The sequence below is a fragment of the Myotis nattereri genome (assembly GCF_964212035.1).
Source record: "Myotis nattereri genome assembly, chromosome: 2".
Lineage (NCBI taxonomy): Eukaryota > Metazoa > Chordata > Mammalia > Chiroptera > Vespertilionidae > Myotis > Myotis nattereri.
The window spans coordinates 203,137,311-203,153,520 of NC_138076.1; the positions used below are offsets into that span (position 1 = coordinate 203,137,311).

At 42.5% G+C, this 16,210-nt stretch overlaps 2 protein-coding genes across 2 annotated transcripts in view; one reads left to right on the forward strand and one right to left on the reverse strand.

Moving 5' to 3' along the window:
- Positions 1 to 219: 219 nt before the first annotated feature.
- On the forward strand, positions 220 to 7,025 carry NOPCHAP1 (NOP protein chaperone 1). The gene is made up of 4 exons (XM_081084120.1): positions 220 to 351; positions 2,052 to 2,138; positions 4,534 to 4,670; positions 6,728 to 7,025. The coding sequence occupies exons 1-4, from the start codon at positions 237 to 239 to the stop codon at positions 6,935 to 6,937; spliced, it is 549 nt and encodes a 182-aa protein (XP_080940246.1). The 5' UTR covers positions 220 to 236; the 3' UTR covers positions 6,938 to 7,025.
- Positions 7,026 to 14,598: 7,573 nt separating this feature from the next.
- Positions 14,599 to 16,210, reverse strand: part of ALDH1L2 (aldehyde dehydrogenase 1 family member L2) — a 48,518-nt gene continuing 46,906 nt past the window's right edge. Inside the window, exon 23 of the mRNA XM_081084123.1 lies at positions 14,599 to 15,484. Coding sequence (XP_080940249.1) covers positions 15,429 to 15,484 — 56 coding nt within the window. The 3' untranslated portion in view covers positions 14,599 to 15,428. The remainder of the gene's footprint in view (positions 15,485 to 16,210) is intronic.

Here is a 16,210-nt window from a genome sequence, read left to right on the forward strand (position 1 = left end):
ATGACAGCACTTCAAGAACTGCAATTTTCCTTTTCCCACACAAGCAAAGACCTCCAGGTTCAGCCAGGTGTCGCTCTCGCCATCGGTCCAGGCCCCGCCCCTCTCCTCGCCCCTAGCCCCGCCCTAGCCCCGCCCACCAGCTAGTTTCTCCAATCGCGACCCTAGCCCCGCCCCTGCCCGAGCCTCTTTCCTGCATCCGGGCGTAGGTGGGCTGGCTCCGACGCCTCGCGAGCGGCATGGAGGTCCACGGCGAACCCCAGTGCAGCCCGAGCTCTTCCTCGTCCCCCCAGGACGGCTCCGGGGTCTCGGTGTCCCAGGAGCTGCTGACGGCGGGGAGCGGCGGCCGCGGAGGTGACGGGCGGGTGGCTGCGGCGTGGGGCGCGCACGTGCGGCGTGGGGCGCGCTGTTGAAGCGGCGGGGAGGACCGCAGGGCTGTGTCCAGGCCTGGCGTCCCGGAGGGGGGCCCCGGGGTGACAGCAGGGATAGCGGGCGGAGGGCGTGCGCCGGGCTCCGGGGCCGGGGGTGGGGGTGGGGTGGGAGGTGTGTGGCTTTTATTTCCCGCGTGGTATTGAGCGCCCGTTGTGTCGAGCGCCTGAGCACGCGCCTCCCTAAAGGGAGGACCTTGGGGTCGGCTCCCTGGGCCCCAGCAGTGGGCAGGTCGGGAGCAGGTACTGGTTATGGATCACCCCACCATCCCACCCACACCCCTCCATACTCCGAGAACCAGCCCTTCGTGCCGCTTCCTTGTAGAGGGAGGTGTATAGAGGGAATGGCAGGTCCGGGGAATCCACACGGGATTTCAGACACCGTAGTAGAGAATTAAAAGTCACCAATCCGAATCCCAGCGCCACGAGTAATTAGCTGTGGGACTTTAGGGGTGTTTCTTATTTTTTCAACCCCCCATTTTGTAGCCGTCCCTATAGAATTGTTGCGAGAGAATTTAATCCTTACAAGACCCTGTGCAGAAGGTTCTGTTATCTCCATTTATAGACGAGGAAACAGTCATGGTGTATCATACAGATGACTTGCCAGAGAGCCTGTGGCTGGAAAAGAACAAAACAGATTTGAAACCTGTCGGTCTGCCTCCAGAATCCAAGCTCTAGACCAGCGGTTCTCAACCTGTGGGTCGCGACCCCTTTGGGGGGTCGAACGACCCTTTCACAGGGGCCGCCTAAGACCATCGGAAAACACATACATATTGTTTTTGTGATTAATCACTATGCTTTAATTATGTTCCATTTGTAACAATGAAAATACATCCTACATATCAGATATTTACATTACGATTCATAACAGTAGCAACATTACAGTTATGAAGTAGCAACGAAAATAATTTTATAGTTGGGGGTCACCACAACATGAGGAACTGTATTAAAGGGTCGCGGCACGAGGAAGGTTGAGAACCACTGCTCTAGACGCTATTCCAGCCGCTAGGCCTGAAGTAGGAAGCAGGGAATGACGGTGGGGCTCTGCTTGGTGGGTAGACAGGGTTTTGGTACCAGAGGGAGGAGATTTTGCAGGTATTGGAAATGGGGAACTCCAGGAGTAGTGAATAATGAGACGGAATAGACGGAGTGGAAGCACAAACTTCTCCAGGGGGCAGTTTGGTTCAGGTTGGGCATCTTTAATGAACGGGAACTAACCAGGCCGGCGTTGCTCAAGGAGGTTAGGAATTTGCCGGGTATAACACAGCCAGTGGCCTCACTTCACCGTTATTGTACCTGCACCGCGTCCTCCATTCTGTCATTGCAGAGCAGCTTTAGTCACAGGTGGGTTTCTGATCCAGAAAGGTGCAGTTTAGGTTGCACTTACTCAGCACCGGTGACACAGAGATGTACGAGACAGGCTTACAAAAGGGAAGATAGATTGCACAGGTTTGAATCCATGTAAAGAACTAACATGTTGTAAAGGAACTTGGGGTGCTTGTCTTTTTAAAAGCGTTTTTGGGAAATGTGGGATGGTCAAGACTTGAGAATGGTCACAGAAAGTTTGCTGATTGGCTTCTGTTTCTTAATGCCATTAATGAATTGTGCATTTGTGTGTGTTTTCAGGTATATGGGACAGATTGCTCATCAACCCCAAGCCTAATTCCAGAAAGAATTCCAGTCTTCAAACAGTTCGGATTGAGAGGAGTCCCTGTAAGTATCCTTTCCCCTCCCCCTCTTCCTCTCTCTCAAGAACCCTCTCTGATGTTAATTCTGCCTAATTAAGCAGTTATTTGGTGGGACATTCTTTGCCTTGTGGTCAGATATTCAACCAGAGTCCAGCGGAGAAAGTCTGACTTGGGGATTTACATTTCGAAGTTTGTGCACAAGGATAGAATTCCTTACATATTCTCCTGCTCTAAGACAGTAATAACTTTTCCCAGAAAAACTTTGTGGGATGAATTTTTGGAAATCAAAATTAATGTGTGGTGATTGCAGGGGGGAGGGGTGTGGGTGAGGTGGAGGAGGTATCGTGGGATGGGAAAAAGATATTAAAAAAATTATTGTTAATCTCTGGAAAATTTTTTTAGAGGTTATTGAGCCAAATTTAATACACATGTATGAGAAAACGCCAGCACGTTCTGTTAAATTGAACACAATTATTTAAATGGTAAATGTTACTCATAACATGACATAACAGCCAATTCTGGTCATTAATTGTGCCATAATATTGCTGTACCGCACAATATTATATACCACACTCAGACTTTATTCATATAACATCGGTGATTCATTTAAAAAAGTTTTATTTTATTGATTTCAGAGAGGCAGGGAGAGGGAGAGAGATGAAACATTAGTGGTGAGAGAGATTCATTGATCGGCTGCCTAATGTACACGCTCCGCTGGGGATGGAGCCCGAAGCCCCGGGTATGTGCCCTGACCAGAAATTGAACTGTGACCTCCTGAGCCACATCAGCGGGCGTGCCCTTTCTTGACCTTTACCACCATTTTCTTTTCTCCTGCACTCTGGACATGGATCACCTGTTGTGTAGCTGTGTCAGTGACTATGTTTTGAGAGCTAGTGATGTGCTGGGCCTCACAAGAGTAAGAAACTATTATCCCATTTGTTGACTCCCCTGTTCGTAGCACAATGTCTGGCTGTTATCACCCCTGTTTTACAGATAAGTAAACTGAGGTTTCCAGTGATTAAATTAAATGTATTAGTTAGGACTCCTATTACTGTAAATGACTGAAATCCAACTCAAATTTCCTTAAGTAGGAAAAAAAGAAACAAAAACGAAAAAGAAAAAGAAAGAAAGAAGAAGGAGGGAGATAGAAATAGAGAGCGAGGGAGGGAAGGAGGCAAAGGAAAAGACGAGAGGGAGGAAAGGGGAGGGGAAGGGATGAGGGAGAAAGGGAAGGAAAATAGAGAGGAAGGAAGGAAATTTTGTTGGCTCATTTTATTGGGTAAAACCCAGTGATTTCAGATACATCTGCTTCCAGGTGCCTGGTATCATCAGGGGTCCTCTGCTCTGCATCTCAGCTCTTCTCTCCTAAGTGTTGGCTTAATCTAGAACAGGCTCTTCTCCCACCTCTAGCAAGCTGGCCAGTTTATCAGCAGCCCTGGGCTTAAATTCAGCAGCTCGCTCGCTCACTCACTCAGGAGGGTTCCCCCCCCCCCCCCCCCTCAACAGTTCAAACCATGTTTCAGGGTGACCTCTTATTGGTCTGACCAATTCATGGTGTCACTGTGAATGCCACTGAACCAACTCATGGTGGCCAAGGTTGCAGAGCATGTAGGCACATCCAGGGTGAGGAGCAGGAGTGACTAAGAGTGACAGATGAAATCAGGGTTATGTTATTAGAAGAAAGGGGAATAGGTGTTGGACAGGTAAAAACAAACACTTCATTAACATGCCCAAGGCAACTCAGATGGTCGGGTGGAACTGCGATTCTATTAATAACCTTGTTGGTCTGCCACCACACCTGGTGCACTTAACTATTAAGTCATAGGGCCTCCTTATTTACTTATTATTTGTTGAATGCCAGCCTTCTAGGATAGCGGTCGCCAACTGGTGGTCCGCAGACCACTGGTGGTCCGTGAGGTCCTAAAGGTTGGCGACCACTGTTCTAGGAGGTTACAGCGCTGGGGATGTATGAAAAACCCAAATTATTGGTAAATAATTGCTGAATTGTGTTCATCACAGGACCGGCCGGTATGGCTCAGTAATTGAGTGTTGACCTATGAACCAGGAGGTCACAGTTCAATTTCGGTCAGGGAATATGCCCGTATTGTGGGCTAGATCCCCAGTAGGGGGTGTGCAGGAGGCAGCTGATCAATGATTCTCCCTCATCATTGATGTTTCTATCTCTCTCTCTCCCTCTACCTTTCCTCTCTAAGATCAATAAAAATTTACTTTTTAAAAAAGGAATTCAGAAGAGGATGGAGATTTTTTAAATGAAAGGAATATGAAAAATTTTAAAGTATAATTATTTTTATTATTACTATTAAATTCACAAATGTTTTAGAGAAAATTCTGGATTTTACAATTTGAACTTCGGGCAAATACTAATGTAAGTATTGATAAACTGTATTTTTTCTCTTTAGTATTGGACCAGGTACAGACCTTTCTCCCACAGATGGCTCAGGCGAATGAAAAGCTAAGAAAAGAAATGGCAGCTGCACCACCTGGTCATTTCAATATTGAAAATATTGATGAGACTCTTGGAAACATTATACAAATGGTAACTATACATAGTTTTCATTTCATATAGTAAAATTACCAGTGTGCCTCATCGCCTAAAAAGAGCGAGAACTTTTCCATTTTCATTTCACAGTTACCTTTCTTCCTGGTAAGTCAGCTCATGTTTCTAGTACTGCATAGGTACTTGGTCATTTAATGATTAAGGATCATATATATAGGTTAGTAAGCTTCCCTGGGTGAAGTTGAGGGATTAAATAATACAGAGTCAGAGGAGGGCTTTTCCAAGTCAAATATTATATTTGTTATCTTGAAGCATTCATTCAGTAAATGTCCTAACTGGGTTTTTCTTCTTTTTTTTTTATCCCAGACCCAAAGAGGTAATCATAGTCTGATCCATTGAAAATGTAAAAGTTAATGATACGTTTAACAGAATACATTATCTCACAGAACACATTACATAAGCCACGTGTGGAAAGGGTCTCAGTTTAGACTCAGGTCTTATTTCTGCACTGGAATTCTGTTATGACAGTTGTGTCTGGACAGAGCTGACACCATTGTGGGTAATATCTAATTCGTCAGCAAATCTGGTCAGCTCTACCTCCAGAATATATCCCAAATCCAACCGCATTGCATGAGCTCCACTCCTGCCGGCCCTGGTCTGATAATCGTGGTCTCCCCTTGGGACTCTGGGAATAATTTCCCAACAGGTCTCCTTGCTCTCACCCTTTCTTCTCTAGAGTCAGTTCTTCACAGTGTGTGTGGCCCACCGTTTGGGAAGCGAGGGCCTTCCCGTCTCAGTTCTAATCAATTCCAAGTCCTTCCAGGCCTGTGCGATCCTGCCTCCCGTTGCTCGCTGCCCAGTCCCCTCATTGTCTGCACTTGCATTTATTCCCCTGACTCCAGGCCTTTTCCCTCTTTGTAGAATGCTCTTCCCTGGATTTCTGCATCTTGACTCCCTCTGTCTCTTATTGTCCCCTCTTCCAGTGATCCTGTTGTTACCTTATTCTGGTTTATTTTTCTTTCTTTTCTCTATACTGCACCATGCTGTATATGTAAGTGTTGCTTGCCTGTCTTTCCCTACTTGAACAGAGGTCAGCAAACATTTTCTGTAAGGGGCCAGATAGTGAATCCTCTAGGCTTTGTGGGCCCCGCTGTCTCTGTCCTGACTCCTCATCTCTGCCGTTGTAGCCTGGAAGCAGCTGTAGGTGAGACTTAATGAATAGGCAAGTTCTACTAACTTTACTTATGGACACTGAAATTTGAATTTCATATAATTTTAATGTTTCATGAAATATTGTTCTTTTGATTTTTTTTTCTCTACCACTTAAAAATATAAAAATCATTCTTAGCTCATGAGTTAAACCAAGACAGGTAGCAGGCCGGGTTTGGCCTGTAGGCCACCAATCCCTGCTCAAAAACATAAGCTCCACAAAGGCAAAAATTTTATTGTTATTGTTGAGTCTCCAGTACCTGGTGTGGTGCCTGGCTCACATTAATAGTTGTTCAGTGACATAGAGAATTGGGTTATGGGTTTTTTTTCAGACTTAGAGTAAATGTAGATCATTATGGTGGACTCTGGTAATTAAAAGAATAAAAGCGCCATATTGTATTAAAAACATGTCCTTTATGCCTTGGTTAGTGTGCCTCAGTTGGTTGGAGCATCATCCCATGCACTGAACAATTGAGGGTTCGATTCCGGTCAGGGCACATACCCAGGTTGCAGGTTTGATCCCCAGTCAGGGTGCTTAGAGGAGGCAACCGATGGATGTTTCTTTCTCACATTTATGTTTCTCTCTCTTTCTCTCTCTCTCACCCCTTCTCTCCCCCCCCCCCAGCCCCCTTCCCCCTCTCCCCCTCACCCCCTCTCCCCCTCTCCCCCTCTCCCCCTCTCTCCCTCTCTCCCTGCCCCCTCTCCCTCTCTCTCCCTGTCCCTTCCTATTTCTCTAAAAAATAAATAAGAACATATCCTCGGATGAGAATTGAAAAAACCAACAACATGTCCATTGTGTTTCAATATTGTGCTAAATGTTGGTTGTTCCCAGTGTTTTTATTGTAACGTTTTAGGGAAATAAATTTCTCATGTGGTTTTTTTTGCAGGACGTGGCCTTGTTTGAGATGAATCAGTCTGATTCAAAAGACGAGGACAGTTCAGAAGAGAATTCACAGGACAGTTCCGAATCCGAGGACGAAGATGACAGCAGCTCTTCTGAAGTCACCATAGATAACATCAAGCTTCCTCATTCAGAAGACGGAAAAGGCAAGATAGAAGTCTTGGACAGTCCTGCCAGTAAAAAAAAGAAACAGTGAAAATAATGATCCAAGAAGCAGGTGATCTACGCCTGCTAATTCTGTGGAAAAGAATGTGGCTTGCTGGTGATTTTGCATTTCAGGTCGATGGTGCTTTTATGTCACATTGGATGCGTTTTGTTTCTTGGAGAAACAGAAGCTGACTTTTAAGTAGTTGGAATAGGTAGCATTTGGGGATCTTCTAAGAGAAGTCTGCCTTTGATCTCATGCTGAAGAGATTCAGTTTAGAAAGCTTAACTATTTTGGGTGATGAGTGAATTTTTTGGCATCTTTTTTCTTCAGCATAGACTTCAGACTTACCAAGCTTATTTTATTTTTATTTTCTTATTGATTTTTTTTTTTTTTAGAGAGAGAGAGGAAGGGAGAGAGAAACATTAATTCGTTGTTCCACTTATTTACACACTCACTGGTTGATTCTTATGTGTGCCCTGACCCGGGATTGAGCTGGCAACCTTGATGTATCAGGACGATGCTCTAACCAACTGAGCTACCTGCCTAGGGCTTCAGACTTATTTGAAATTAAAAATGTGAGTCACCTGTTCATTTGAAACTATCTCAGATAAAACAGCCTAGGTCAGTGGTTGGCAAACTGCTGCTCGCTAGCCACATGCGGCTCTTTGACCCCTTGAGTGTGGCCACAAAGTTTCAGTCGCGCTGTACGTGCGCGCCCGCACGTGGCATTTTGTGGAAGAGCCACACTCAAGGGGCCGCAGTTTGCCAACCACTGACCTAGGTGGATTTTTTTTATTATAACATCAAATTTCTTTCTTTCTTTCTTTCTTTTTTTTTTTTTTTAATATATTTTATTGAGTTTTTACAGAGAGGAAAGGAGAGAGATAGAGAGTTAGAAACATCAATGAGAGAGAAACATCGACCAGCTGCCTCCTACACACTCCCCACTGGGGATGTGCCCGCAACCGAGGTACATGCCCTTGACCGGAATCGAACCTGGGACCTTTCAGTCCGCAGGCCGACGCTCTACCCACAGAGCCAAACCGGTTTCGGCATCAAATTTATTTCTTAGCATCAAAGTGGGAGAGACATTTTTAAGAGAAATCCCTTTATAATAAAAAGGATTACCTAGATTTAGCTGCCTTCAGGCATATCTCCTCTTATTTAAAAATATATTTGTTTCCAGTTTGAGCTGGGAAGCTGGTTCTCTGTGGGTTTAATCACTGTCGGTACCTCTGCAGCCACTCAATGGCTATAAAGTGTACTTGTTGGAAAAATTCATGTTTTGTTGTTTTTTTCTTTTTTTCATAAAGCAAATTTTTTTCTCAGCTACACAGTTGCTCACGGTTTGAAACCTATCAAATGTAGAAACTAGGGACACTGCAGGAAAAAACGGCCCAGAATAAAAACAGGTAACAGCTGTCTTCTCATTCAGAGGCAAAACGGCCCACTGAAGGGGAGTTTCTGCTTCATTCTTGACCGTGTTAAACTGTTTCAGAGCTCATCAGCCGTGGGGCTGGCTTTGCTGAGGATATGGATATTTTGTCCTCTAATGTTCTAGAGCTCTCTTTTAAATATTTTTCTCTTATTCCTCACACTAGCCTTATAAATACTCTAAAGATAATCCCCAAGGTTCTTTCTGGTATTTCCCATTGGAAACTGGAACCAAATCTCCCAGACTGTGCCTCGTGGATGCAGGAAGAGGCTAACAGATCTGGAAATAAAACTTCTAAGCTGGAAAGGTTATTGTGCTAAACTTCATAGCGCCAAACACACTGTGATGAATTATTAGTGTAAATATTTAAAGATTGTCTTCTACCAGATAATTTATTATGCTACAGTGTGGGAAGAGTTGCATTTGCCTGGTTCACTACTTTGCATGGTGCGCGGTACACAGTAGGCACTGAATAAATCAATTAACAGGTCTATGAGGACATTTTAAGCCATGGTAGGCTGCTCCAGGCAGGGGCATATGAAGGTGTAACTTTACAGGAAATACATATCCAAGTAGAAGTAGACTGAATGATCAATAAAAGACTGGTCAGTCTAGAAATACATACTAGTATGTATAATTTAGATATTTTTCTCCTGCCATGGCTATCGCATATAATAGAACTAGGCTTCCTATACAGTTGGGGAACTTAACTAAATTCAGGTCCTCTGGACATTTTTGTGACAGAAGAAAAAGAAAAAAATTAACATTTACTATATGATACGGATGTCATTTTAAACAAGTGTAAAATGTAATAGTTATTTAATGTACAATGTCAGGACTGGCTAATTTTAAACAAGGTTAGATTCTAGCCTCATACAATGTGCTAAGATAAAATTCTGTATGGATTAAAGATTTAAATATAAAGAAAGAAAGTTATAGGGGTTCCATACTAAAATGGAGAATATTTAATAATGTAATTGGGCAAAAGCTTTTTTAAAAAGCAGAACATTAAAGCCCAAAGTTAACAAAAGAAATAGAAAGTTCATCCACATAAATATAAAAACCTAGTTGGCAAATCTAAAGGGAAAGGGACCAATTGGGAAAAATATTTGCAACATAAGACAGAGTGCCATTAGTATAATCAAGGCTCTTACAAATTAGTAAAAAAAAATCAATTTAATATCTCAATAGTGAGAAGACCATAGGACTTAAACAAGTAACAAAAGTGTTCAACCACATTTATCAAAGAAATGCCAATGAAACCAAGATTGTATTTCTTACCTATCAGCAAATGAAACAATAATACTTACTGAGCCCTTTCTGTGTGTCAACCACTATTTTTTTTTTAACTTTTAAGAGTTACAGTCATTCATATGTATGTAAGGATTTATTGAGTTGTACATTTAACATTCATGCACTTTATGTATGTTATACCTTAATTAAAAGGCTGTTTTGTTTGTAAACAGTTTGCCTCACAGTCTGTTGGAAAGTAAACCACTGTTGTGCTTTGGTTGGTCTGACCCTGTGCTCTCTGCCAGATGCTGAGGTGAGGATGATGGCAGCCACTGTGAGAACAGCTCCGTTGATGAAATGTTCTCTTCAAACTTGTGGGGTAGTGTATCGTCTATGGCTCTGTGACAGAAATCGCAACATTCGGTGTAATGGTCTCTGACACAAAAATTTCATTCTGAATGAATCTGCCATCTGTTCTCTTAACACTTTAATCATGCATCAAATATTATTAAAAAATGCCTTGCAAAGTAGTTTGTGGTTTGTATTCTTGTGCTTGTACCCACTACTATGGTAGGAAAGACAAGGACAAATGTTGAGTCTTACTTTCATCTGTATTTCCCTCAGTGCCTAGTATATATAGTGCCTTTCATTCGGTTGGAACGTACAATAAATGTTCATTGAACTATTTTTTCTCTCTTTATGTTAATAAAGTAATTCATCTTAAATATCAGTGGTTCACACGCTTGGGGGGAGGGGGGGAAGGATAAATATGATTGCTAGACTTTTCCCAAAAGTTTAATGTTGGAATCTTTGTGGTTGACTCCCCACCATCCATTCATGGAAAAATCTTGGCAGTGATTGGTTTGGGTACGGGTGTGGGACGTGAACCTTCCCAATAAGGCTTGAGCCAAGTCCTGTTAGTAGATTTTGGGAAGGGCAAGTATTTCTCATGCCTAACAAGGAGGCACATGAGGAGCTGGGTCCTTTCTGGAAAAAGGACTCAATACTTACAACTGCATATGATTCCTGGGATTCCCATCTAGTGGCCATAAATGGAGTCAACTCTTGAGGTACAGTCAGCACACCAAGAAGAGCAGAGAAGAAGCAAGGACATCGAGTCACTGAATTGCATAACTCAAGATCGAACTATTGCCGAATTTCTTGTTTCGAGGCAAATTTTCTTATTGTTAAAAAGAAAAAAGGCCGAGACTGGTTTGGCTCAGTGGATAGAGCATCAGCCTGCGGACTGAAAGGTCCCAGGTTCGATTCCGGTCAAGGGCATGTACCTTGGTTGTGGGCACATTCCCGGTGGGGGGTGTGCAGGAGGCGGCTGATCGATGTTTCTCTCTCATTGATGTTTCTAACTCTCTATCTCTCTCCCTCTCTGTAAAATATCAATAAAATATATTTAAAAAAAAGAAAAAAAAAGAAAAAAGGCCACCACCTTATGGTGGTGCTAATGCTAATACCCATTCCACAGATGAGAAAACTGGCATGGAGATGCTAAGCAGATTTCCTACGGCTTCACAATAGGCACATTAGAGTTCAGTCACACACCTCGCCATCATCGGCCTGCTAGTCACTGCGCAGTGAGCACAGGCTCTGAAGCCGCCTGGATCAGAGCCCAGCCCAGCCACACCGCAGTTTCTCCATCTGTCAATGGGAATAACAGTCTCCCACGAGGGGTCTTAATAAAATGAATTAATAGATAGCATATGCTGAGAACGGTAAGTGTATGCTATAGGAATAATACATAATGGGAGCAAAAACTTTGGGGAAACTTGGTGAGATTAAAGATTCCTACAGCCTTTGACTCAGGAATTCCACTCCTAGGAATGTATCCAATTAAATAAGTATGGTTTTGTTCACAAATTTCTCTATAAGAGTTATTGTGATGTTTAAAATAGCAAAAAGCAAACCTAAATATTCCACAATAGAGAGCATTAGTATAAACAAGGCTCTTACAAATTAGTAAGATAAAAGCCACTAAACATGCAAAGGAACATTTATTGGCATAGAACAGTAATGGCGAACCTTTTGAGCTCGGAGTGTCAGCATTTTGAAAAACCCTAACTTAACTCTGGTGCCGTGTCACATATAGAAATTTTTTCATATTTGCAACCATAGTAAAACAAAGACTTATATTTTTGATATTTATTTTGTATATTTAAATGCCATTTAACAAAGAAAAATCAACCAAAAAAATGAGTTCGCTTGTCACCTCTGACATGCGTGTCATAGGTTCGCCATCACTGACACAGAAAGATGCTTACAGATGGTTAATTGAAAAAGCAGGCAACAAAGTCATGTACACTTATTATATTGATTCTGTAAAACAGTATATGCCTAGAAAAAGTCTGGAAAATCTCAAGTGATATCTGGTTATTTCTATGTGGAGAGTTTATGGTGAGTCTTGCCTTCCTGTTTTACATATTTTTACATAATTCAGTATTATTTATTTAAAAATCCACTTGGGTATTATTTGCAAAGTAGTAATAATAGTCCGCCCTATCCATAATGTCTCATGAATGATGATATTCTGGTCTAGGTTTCCCTCAATACCTATTATTTTCTTGGATGGGTGATATGGGGGAACCAAATTTGGTTCCTCACCCTGTCTCTACCTATTTCCACAAAAGCTCTTGCAGATAATGTCCATTCTGCTTAGTTTTTTAGTTTAGTTTTTTATTTTAAATATATTTTTATTGATTTCAGAGAGGAAGGGAGAGGGAGAGAGATATAGAAACATCAATGATGAGAGAGAATCACTGATAGGCTGCTTTTTGCATGTCCCTACTGGGGATCGAGCACATAATCCAGGCATATGCCCTTGACCAGAATCGAACTCAGGACCATTCAGTCCATAGGCAGATGCTCTATCCACTGAGCCAAACCAACTAGGGCTAGTTTATTTTCTTAAATATATTTTTATTGATTTCAGAGAGGAGGGGGAAGAGAGAGAAACATCAGTGATGAGAGAGAATCATTGATCGGCTGTCTCCTACTGGGGAATGAGCCGGCAACCTGGGCACATGCCCTGACTGGGAATCGAACCGTGACCTTCTGGTTCATTGGTTGATTGATGCTCAACCACTGAGCCACGCCGGCCAGGCTGTTGTTATTCTTACTGACAGAATGCCAATCCTGGAGTGAGGAGGGGGTGTTCATATCTGGTTAGGAAGGCAAATAATTTTAGCAGCAGGTGGTAAGTACTGTGTTCCAGACAAGTGGGAGCATAGAGGAGAGACATTTCGGCCAAATTGGGGGTAGGAAGGCCAGGGAGGCTGTTTGAGAGGGGCTTTAGCAAGGGCCTGGGGAAAGGGAATTAGAAGAAATGTCCAACTGCTTAAAGTGTCTACACCTCCCCAGTTCGGTGACAAACAGATCTCAGCTTTATCCTTTAGCAAAAGAATCAGTGATCTGAAGGAACAGCGATAATTTAATTACTCGGTGTGTTAATTAAGTCACCCAGGAGTCTGTGGATGGTTAGGTTCCAACTCATAGTCACTGGTAATTTTATGAATTCCACGGAGCCTTTGATTCTGATCAACAGTCAGATTTACAAACTCCAGCCGGTAAGAACTTTAGAACTCGCTGTGAAAAAAGAAGTTTTTAATCTGAGGCCCAAGCATGGACTTCAGGAGGTCTGGAATCCCATGAAGACATTTACAGAATTCTGTGTGTGCAGTGAACTTGGGAAGTAGAAGTGAGACGGAGCGGTTCCATGTTTATCAAATTCTCAAGGAAGTTTATGGCCCCAAGAAGATTAAAAACACTGCTACCGAGAGTCACATTAGAAGATAAAAATAGCCTAGAAGAACGGGCATGTTTTTGTTTGCCATCTCATCTATCATGAAAATATTTGGTAACATGATATTTTAAATCATATGAAAGCAGTTCAAACACTGCATTTAAAAGTGGTTCCTTTATAATAAGGCCTTTGTCATTTATGCAAATATGAACCCTGAGAACATTCATTCCAACTGAGAACTTCAGTTGTGCCAAGCTCGCATGGTAAATGAGCCACTATATAATAGCAAGTGCTTTTACACGAGATTCGCTCTGTTGGCCATGCCAGGATCACCTGATAGTCTTCCTTTTGAGTGCTTTCTGTCTTTGATTTTATTATTATTTCTTACTGATTATTGATTTCCTACAGCCCCCTGATGTAGGCTGCCAGAGTCTTCATAGTAACAACCATTTCCTAAGGCAGTGATGGCGAACCTATGACGTGCGAACTCATTTTTTGGGTTGATTTTTCTTTGATAAATGGCATTTAAATATATAAAATAAATATCAAAAATATAAGTCTTTGTTTTACTATGGTTGCGAATATAAAAAAATTTCTATATGTGACATGGCACCAGAGTTAAGTTAGGGTTTTTCAAAATGCTTACACTCCGAGCTCAAAAGGTTCGCCATCACTGCCCTAAGGGCTTCTTCAAAGCCAATGAGATTGCCAAAATTTTACTTTAAAAGGAGGAATAATAGAAGTGAATTGCCCTGACCATCTTCTAGTCATACAAGAATGGTGATCGTTTACCTACCTATTTATTTTTGTCTGACAACAGGCAATGAATTCTATGAATCATGTGTGAGTTGTAAAAATTCCCGCTTCTCGAGCACAGGCTATGGCCCAAACACCTTGTTAAGTGCATTATGTGGATGATGCCATTGGATCCCTCCAACACCCCCGAGACAGGGACTTTACCTATTTCATAGATTCCAAACCTAGGCTCTGAGTGAGATAGGTAACTAACTTGCCCAAGATCACACAGCCAGCGAGCAGCATAACCAGTAAATAGAAAATGGAAAACAAGATGTCCTCTGGAGGATGGGTAAGCTGCAGAAAGGAAAGCACCCCCTTTCCCCGGGCCATCGTAATTTTTCACCTGTGGCATTTTCCAGTGCTGCTGAATTGGGCACCGTGTCAGGACATGGATGAGAGAAAGAGTACAGGAACCAGTGATTACTGAAAAGGCTTGTAGGCAAATGAATTAATCCATCTACTTAATATATCTCAACATATTGATTAAATAGTGATGGTGGAAACAGTTAACTTTTATTGAGTGTTTACCATGACAAAGCACAGTGTGAGGTGCTTTACTTACAGTATTGCGTTGAATCCCCGTCAAAAAGCTCCTGAGGGAGGCATTACTATACCCAGTTCACAGATAAGGAAGTTGAGGCTCAGAGAAGTTGCATAAGTTTCCCAAAGTCACATAGCTAGTAAGGTGGTATGATATGGACCAAGATCAGCCTCCAAAAGCTATGTACTTTACACAATAGTGGTGGGTAAAAGTAGGTTTACAGTTGTGACTATGCGAAACAGTTATTCTAGTTGTGTTATTTATTAAGTATTGTATTATTTATTTGTATTACAACTGTAAACCTACTTTTGCCCACACCTATATATCATATCGTAAAATTTACTTTAAAAGCTACTGACAGGTTGAGTGTTCTCCACCCCTGAAAAATTAAAAGCTATTGACTAGAATTTAAACTATTTGGGGTCAGAGGTCATGTCATTAAATTTTGTATACTCCTCAGGACAGAATATAGTACCTTGTACCCAGTAGGTACTCAAGAACTGTTTGTGGGTTGATCACCCATCACAGGGGATTGAAAAATAGAACATCAAAGGCACAAAAATATATCTTATTTCAAAATATGAAAAAATAAGATATAGAAGGTATATAGCTCAGGCACAGGTGTAATGCTTAGACATGTGGCCTGAGGGTCTCATGGTCCACGTGTGACTCTTTGGCTCGTGGCTGACACCGCCTTCCTCGGCACACCCAGCCCTCTTCTGCATGTCGGGAATGGAGGAGTGTTGCTGTCTGCCGAGGGTTCCCTGGTCGTGGCATTGCTCTAATATTCCAGCGTCACCGTCTTGGTTTTGAGGTATTCGTTTAGCGCTTCCTCACCTAGGAAAGAGAAAACTGTTGGTGGACAGTGTTCATAGGTGGCTGTGATGTCACCAGACTTTCGGACACAGGTGTGGGTGTCTAGGTCACTAAGCAAATAGAATGTGGCCCAGACCAGTCTTTCTCAAACATTAAAATTCATGTGAATCACCTGACGATTCTGTGAAACTACAGATTCTCATTCAATTAAAAATGGTCCCCACCATTGAGTTTACTGTGTGTCTCTCTCTTTAAAAAAAGTTTTTTTTAATTAAAAAAAATTTTTTTTCAATTACAGTTTACATTTAATATTTTTTATTAGTTTCAGATGTACAGCATACTGGTTAGACAATCATACACTTTACAAAGTATTCCCCCTCCCAATATTTCCAGTACACACCTGGCACTGTACATAGTTATCACAATATTATTGACTACTAGGAGCTCAGTGCACAAAATTCATGCACTGTGGGGGGGGGGGTGTCCCTCAGCCCAGCCTGGGCCCTCTTGAAGTACCCCTACCCCATTGATCGCCCTGCAGAGGGAGGCCCTGCTGCAGGACTGCTGGCCAGGTAGCATGGGCCTCCCTCTGTGGGGTGATTGTGGGGTGATGGCGGGGCCCCCTGACCAATCACATTGCACCCGCCTTGGCTGGCCTGGCACCAGTGCATGTCATAGTGTGATCATTCGGACAATCGTTCTGCTTTCCGCCCTTGGGTCTATTTGCATATTACACTTTTATTATTA

Coding starts and splice junctions, on each gene's coding strand:
- NOPCHAP1 (XM_081084120.1), top strand. CDS start 237: ATGGAGGTCCACGGCGAACCCCAGTGCAGCCCGAGCTCTTCCTCGTCC. Junction 352..2,051: donor GGGGAGCGGCGGCCGCGGAG/GTGACGGGCGGG, acceptor GTGTGTTTTCAG/GTATATGGGACAGATTGCTC. Junction 4,671..6,727: donor TTGGAAACATTATACAAATG/GTAACTATACAT, acceptor TTTTTTTTGCAG/GACGTGGCCTTGTTTGAGAT.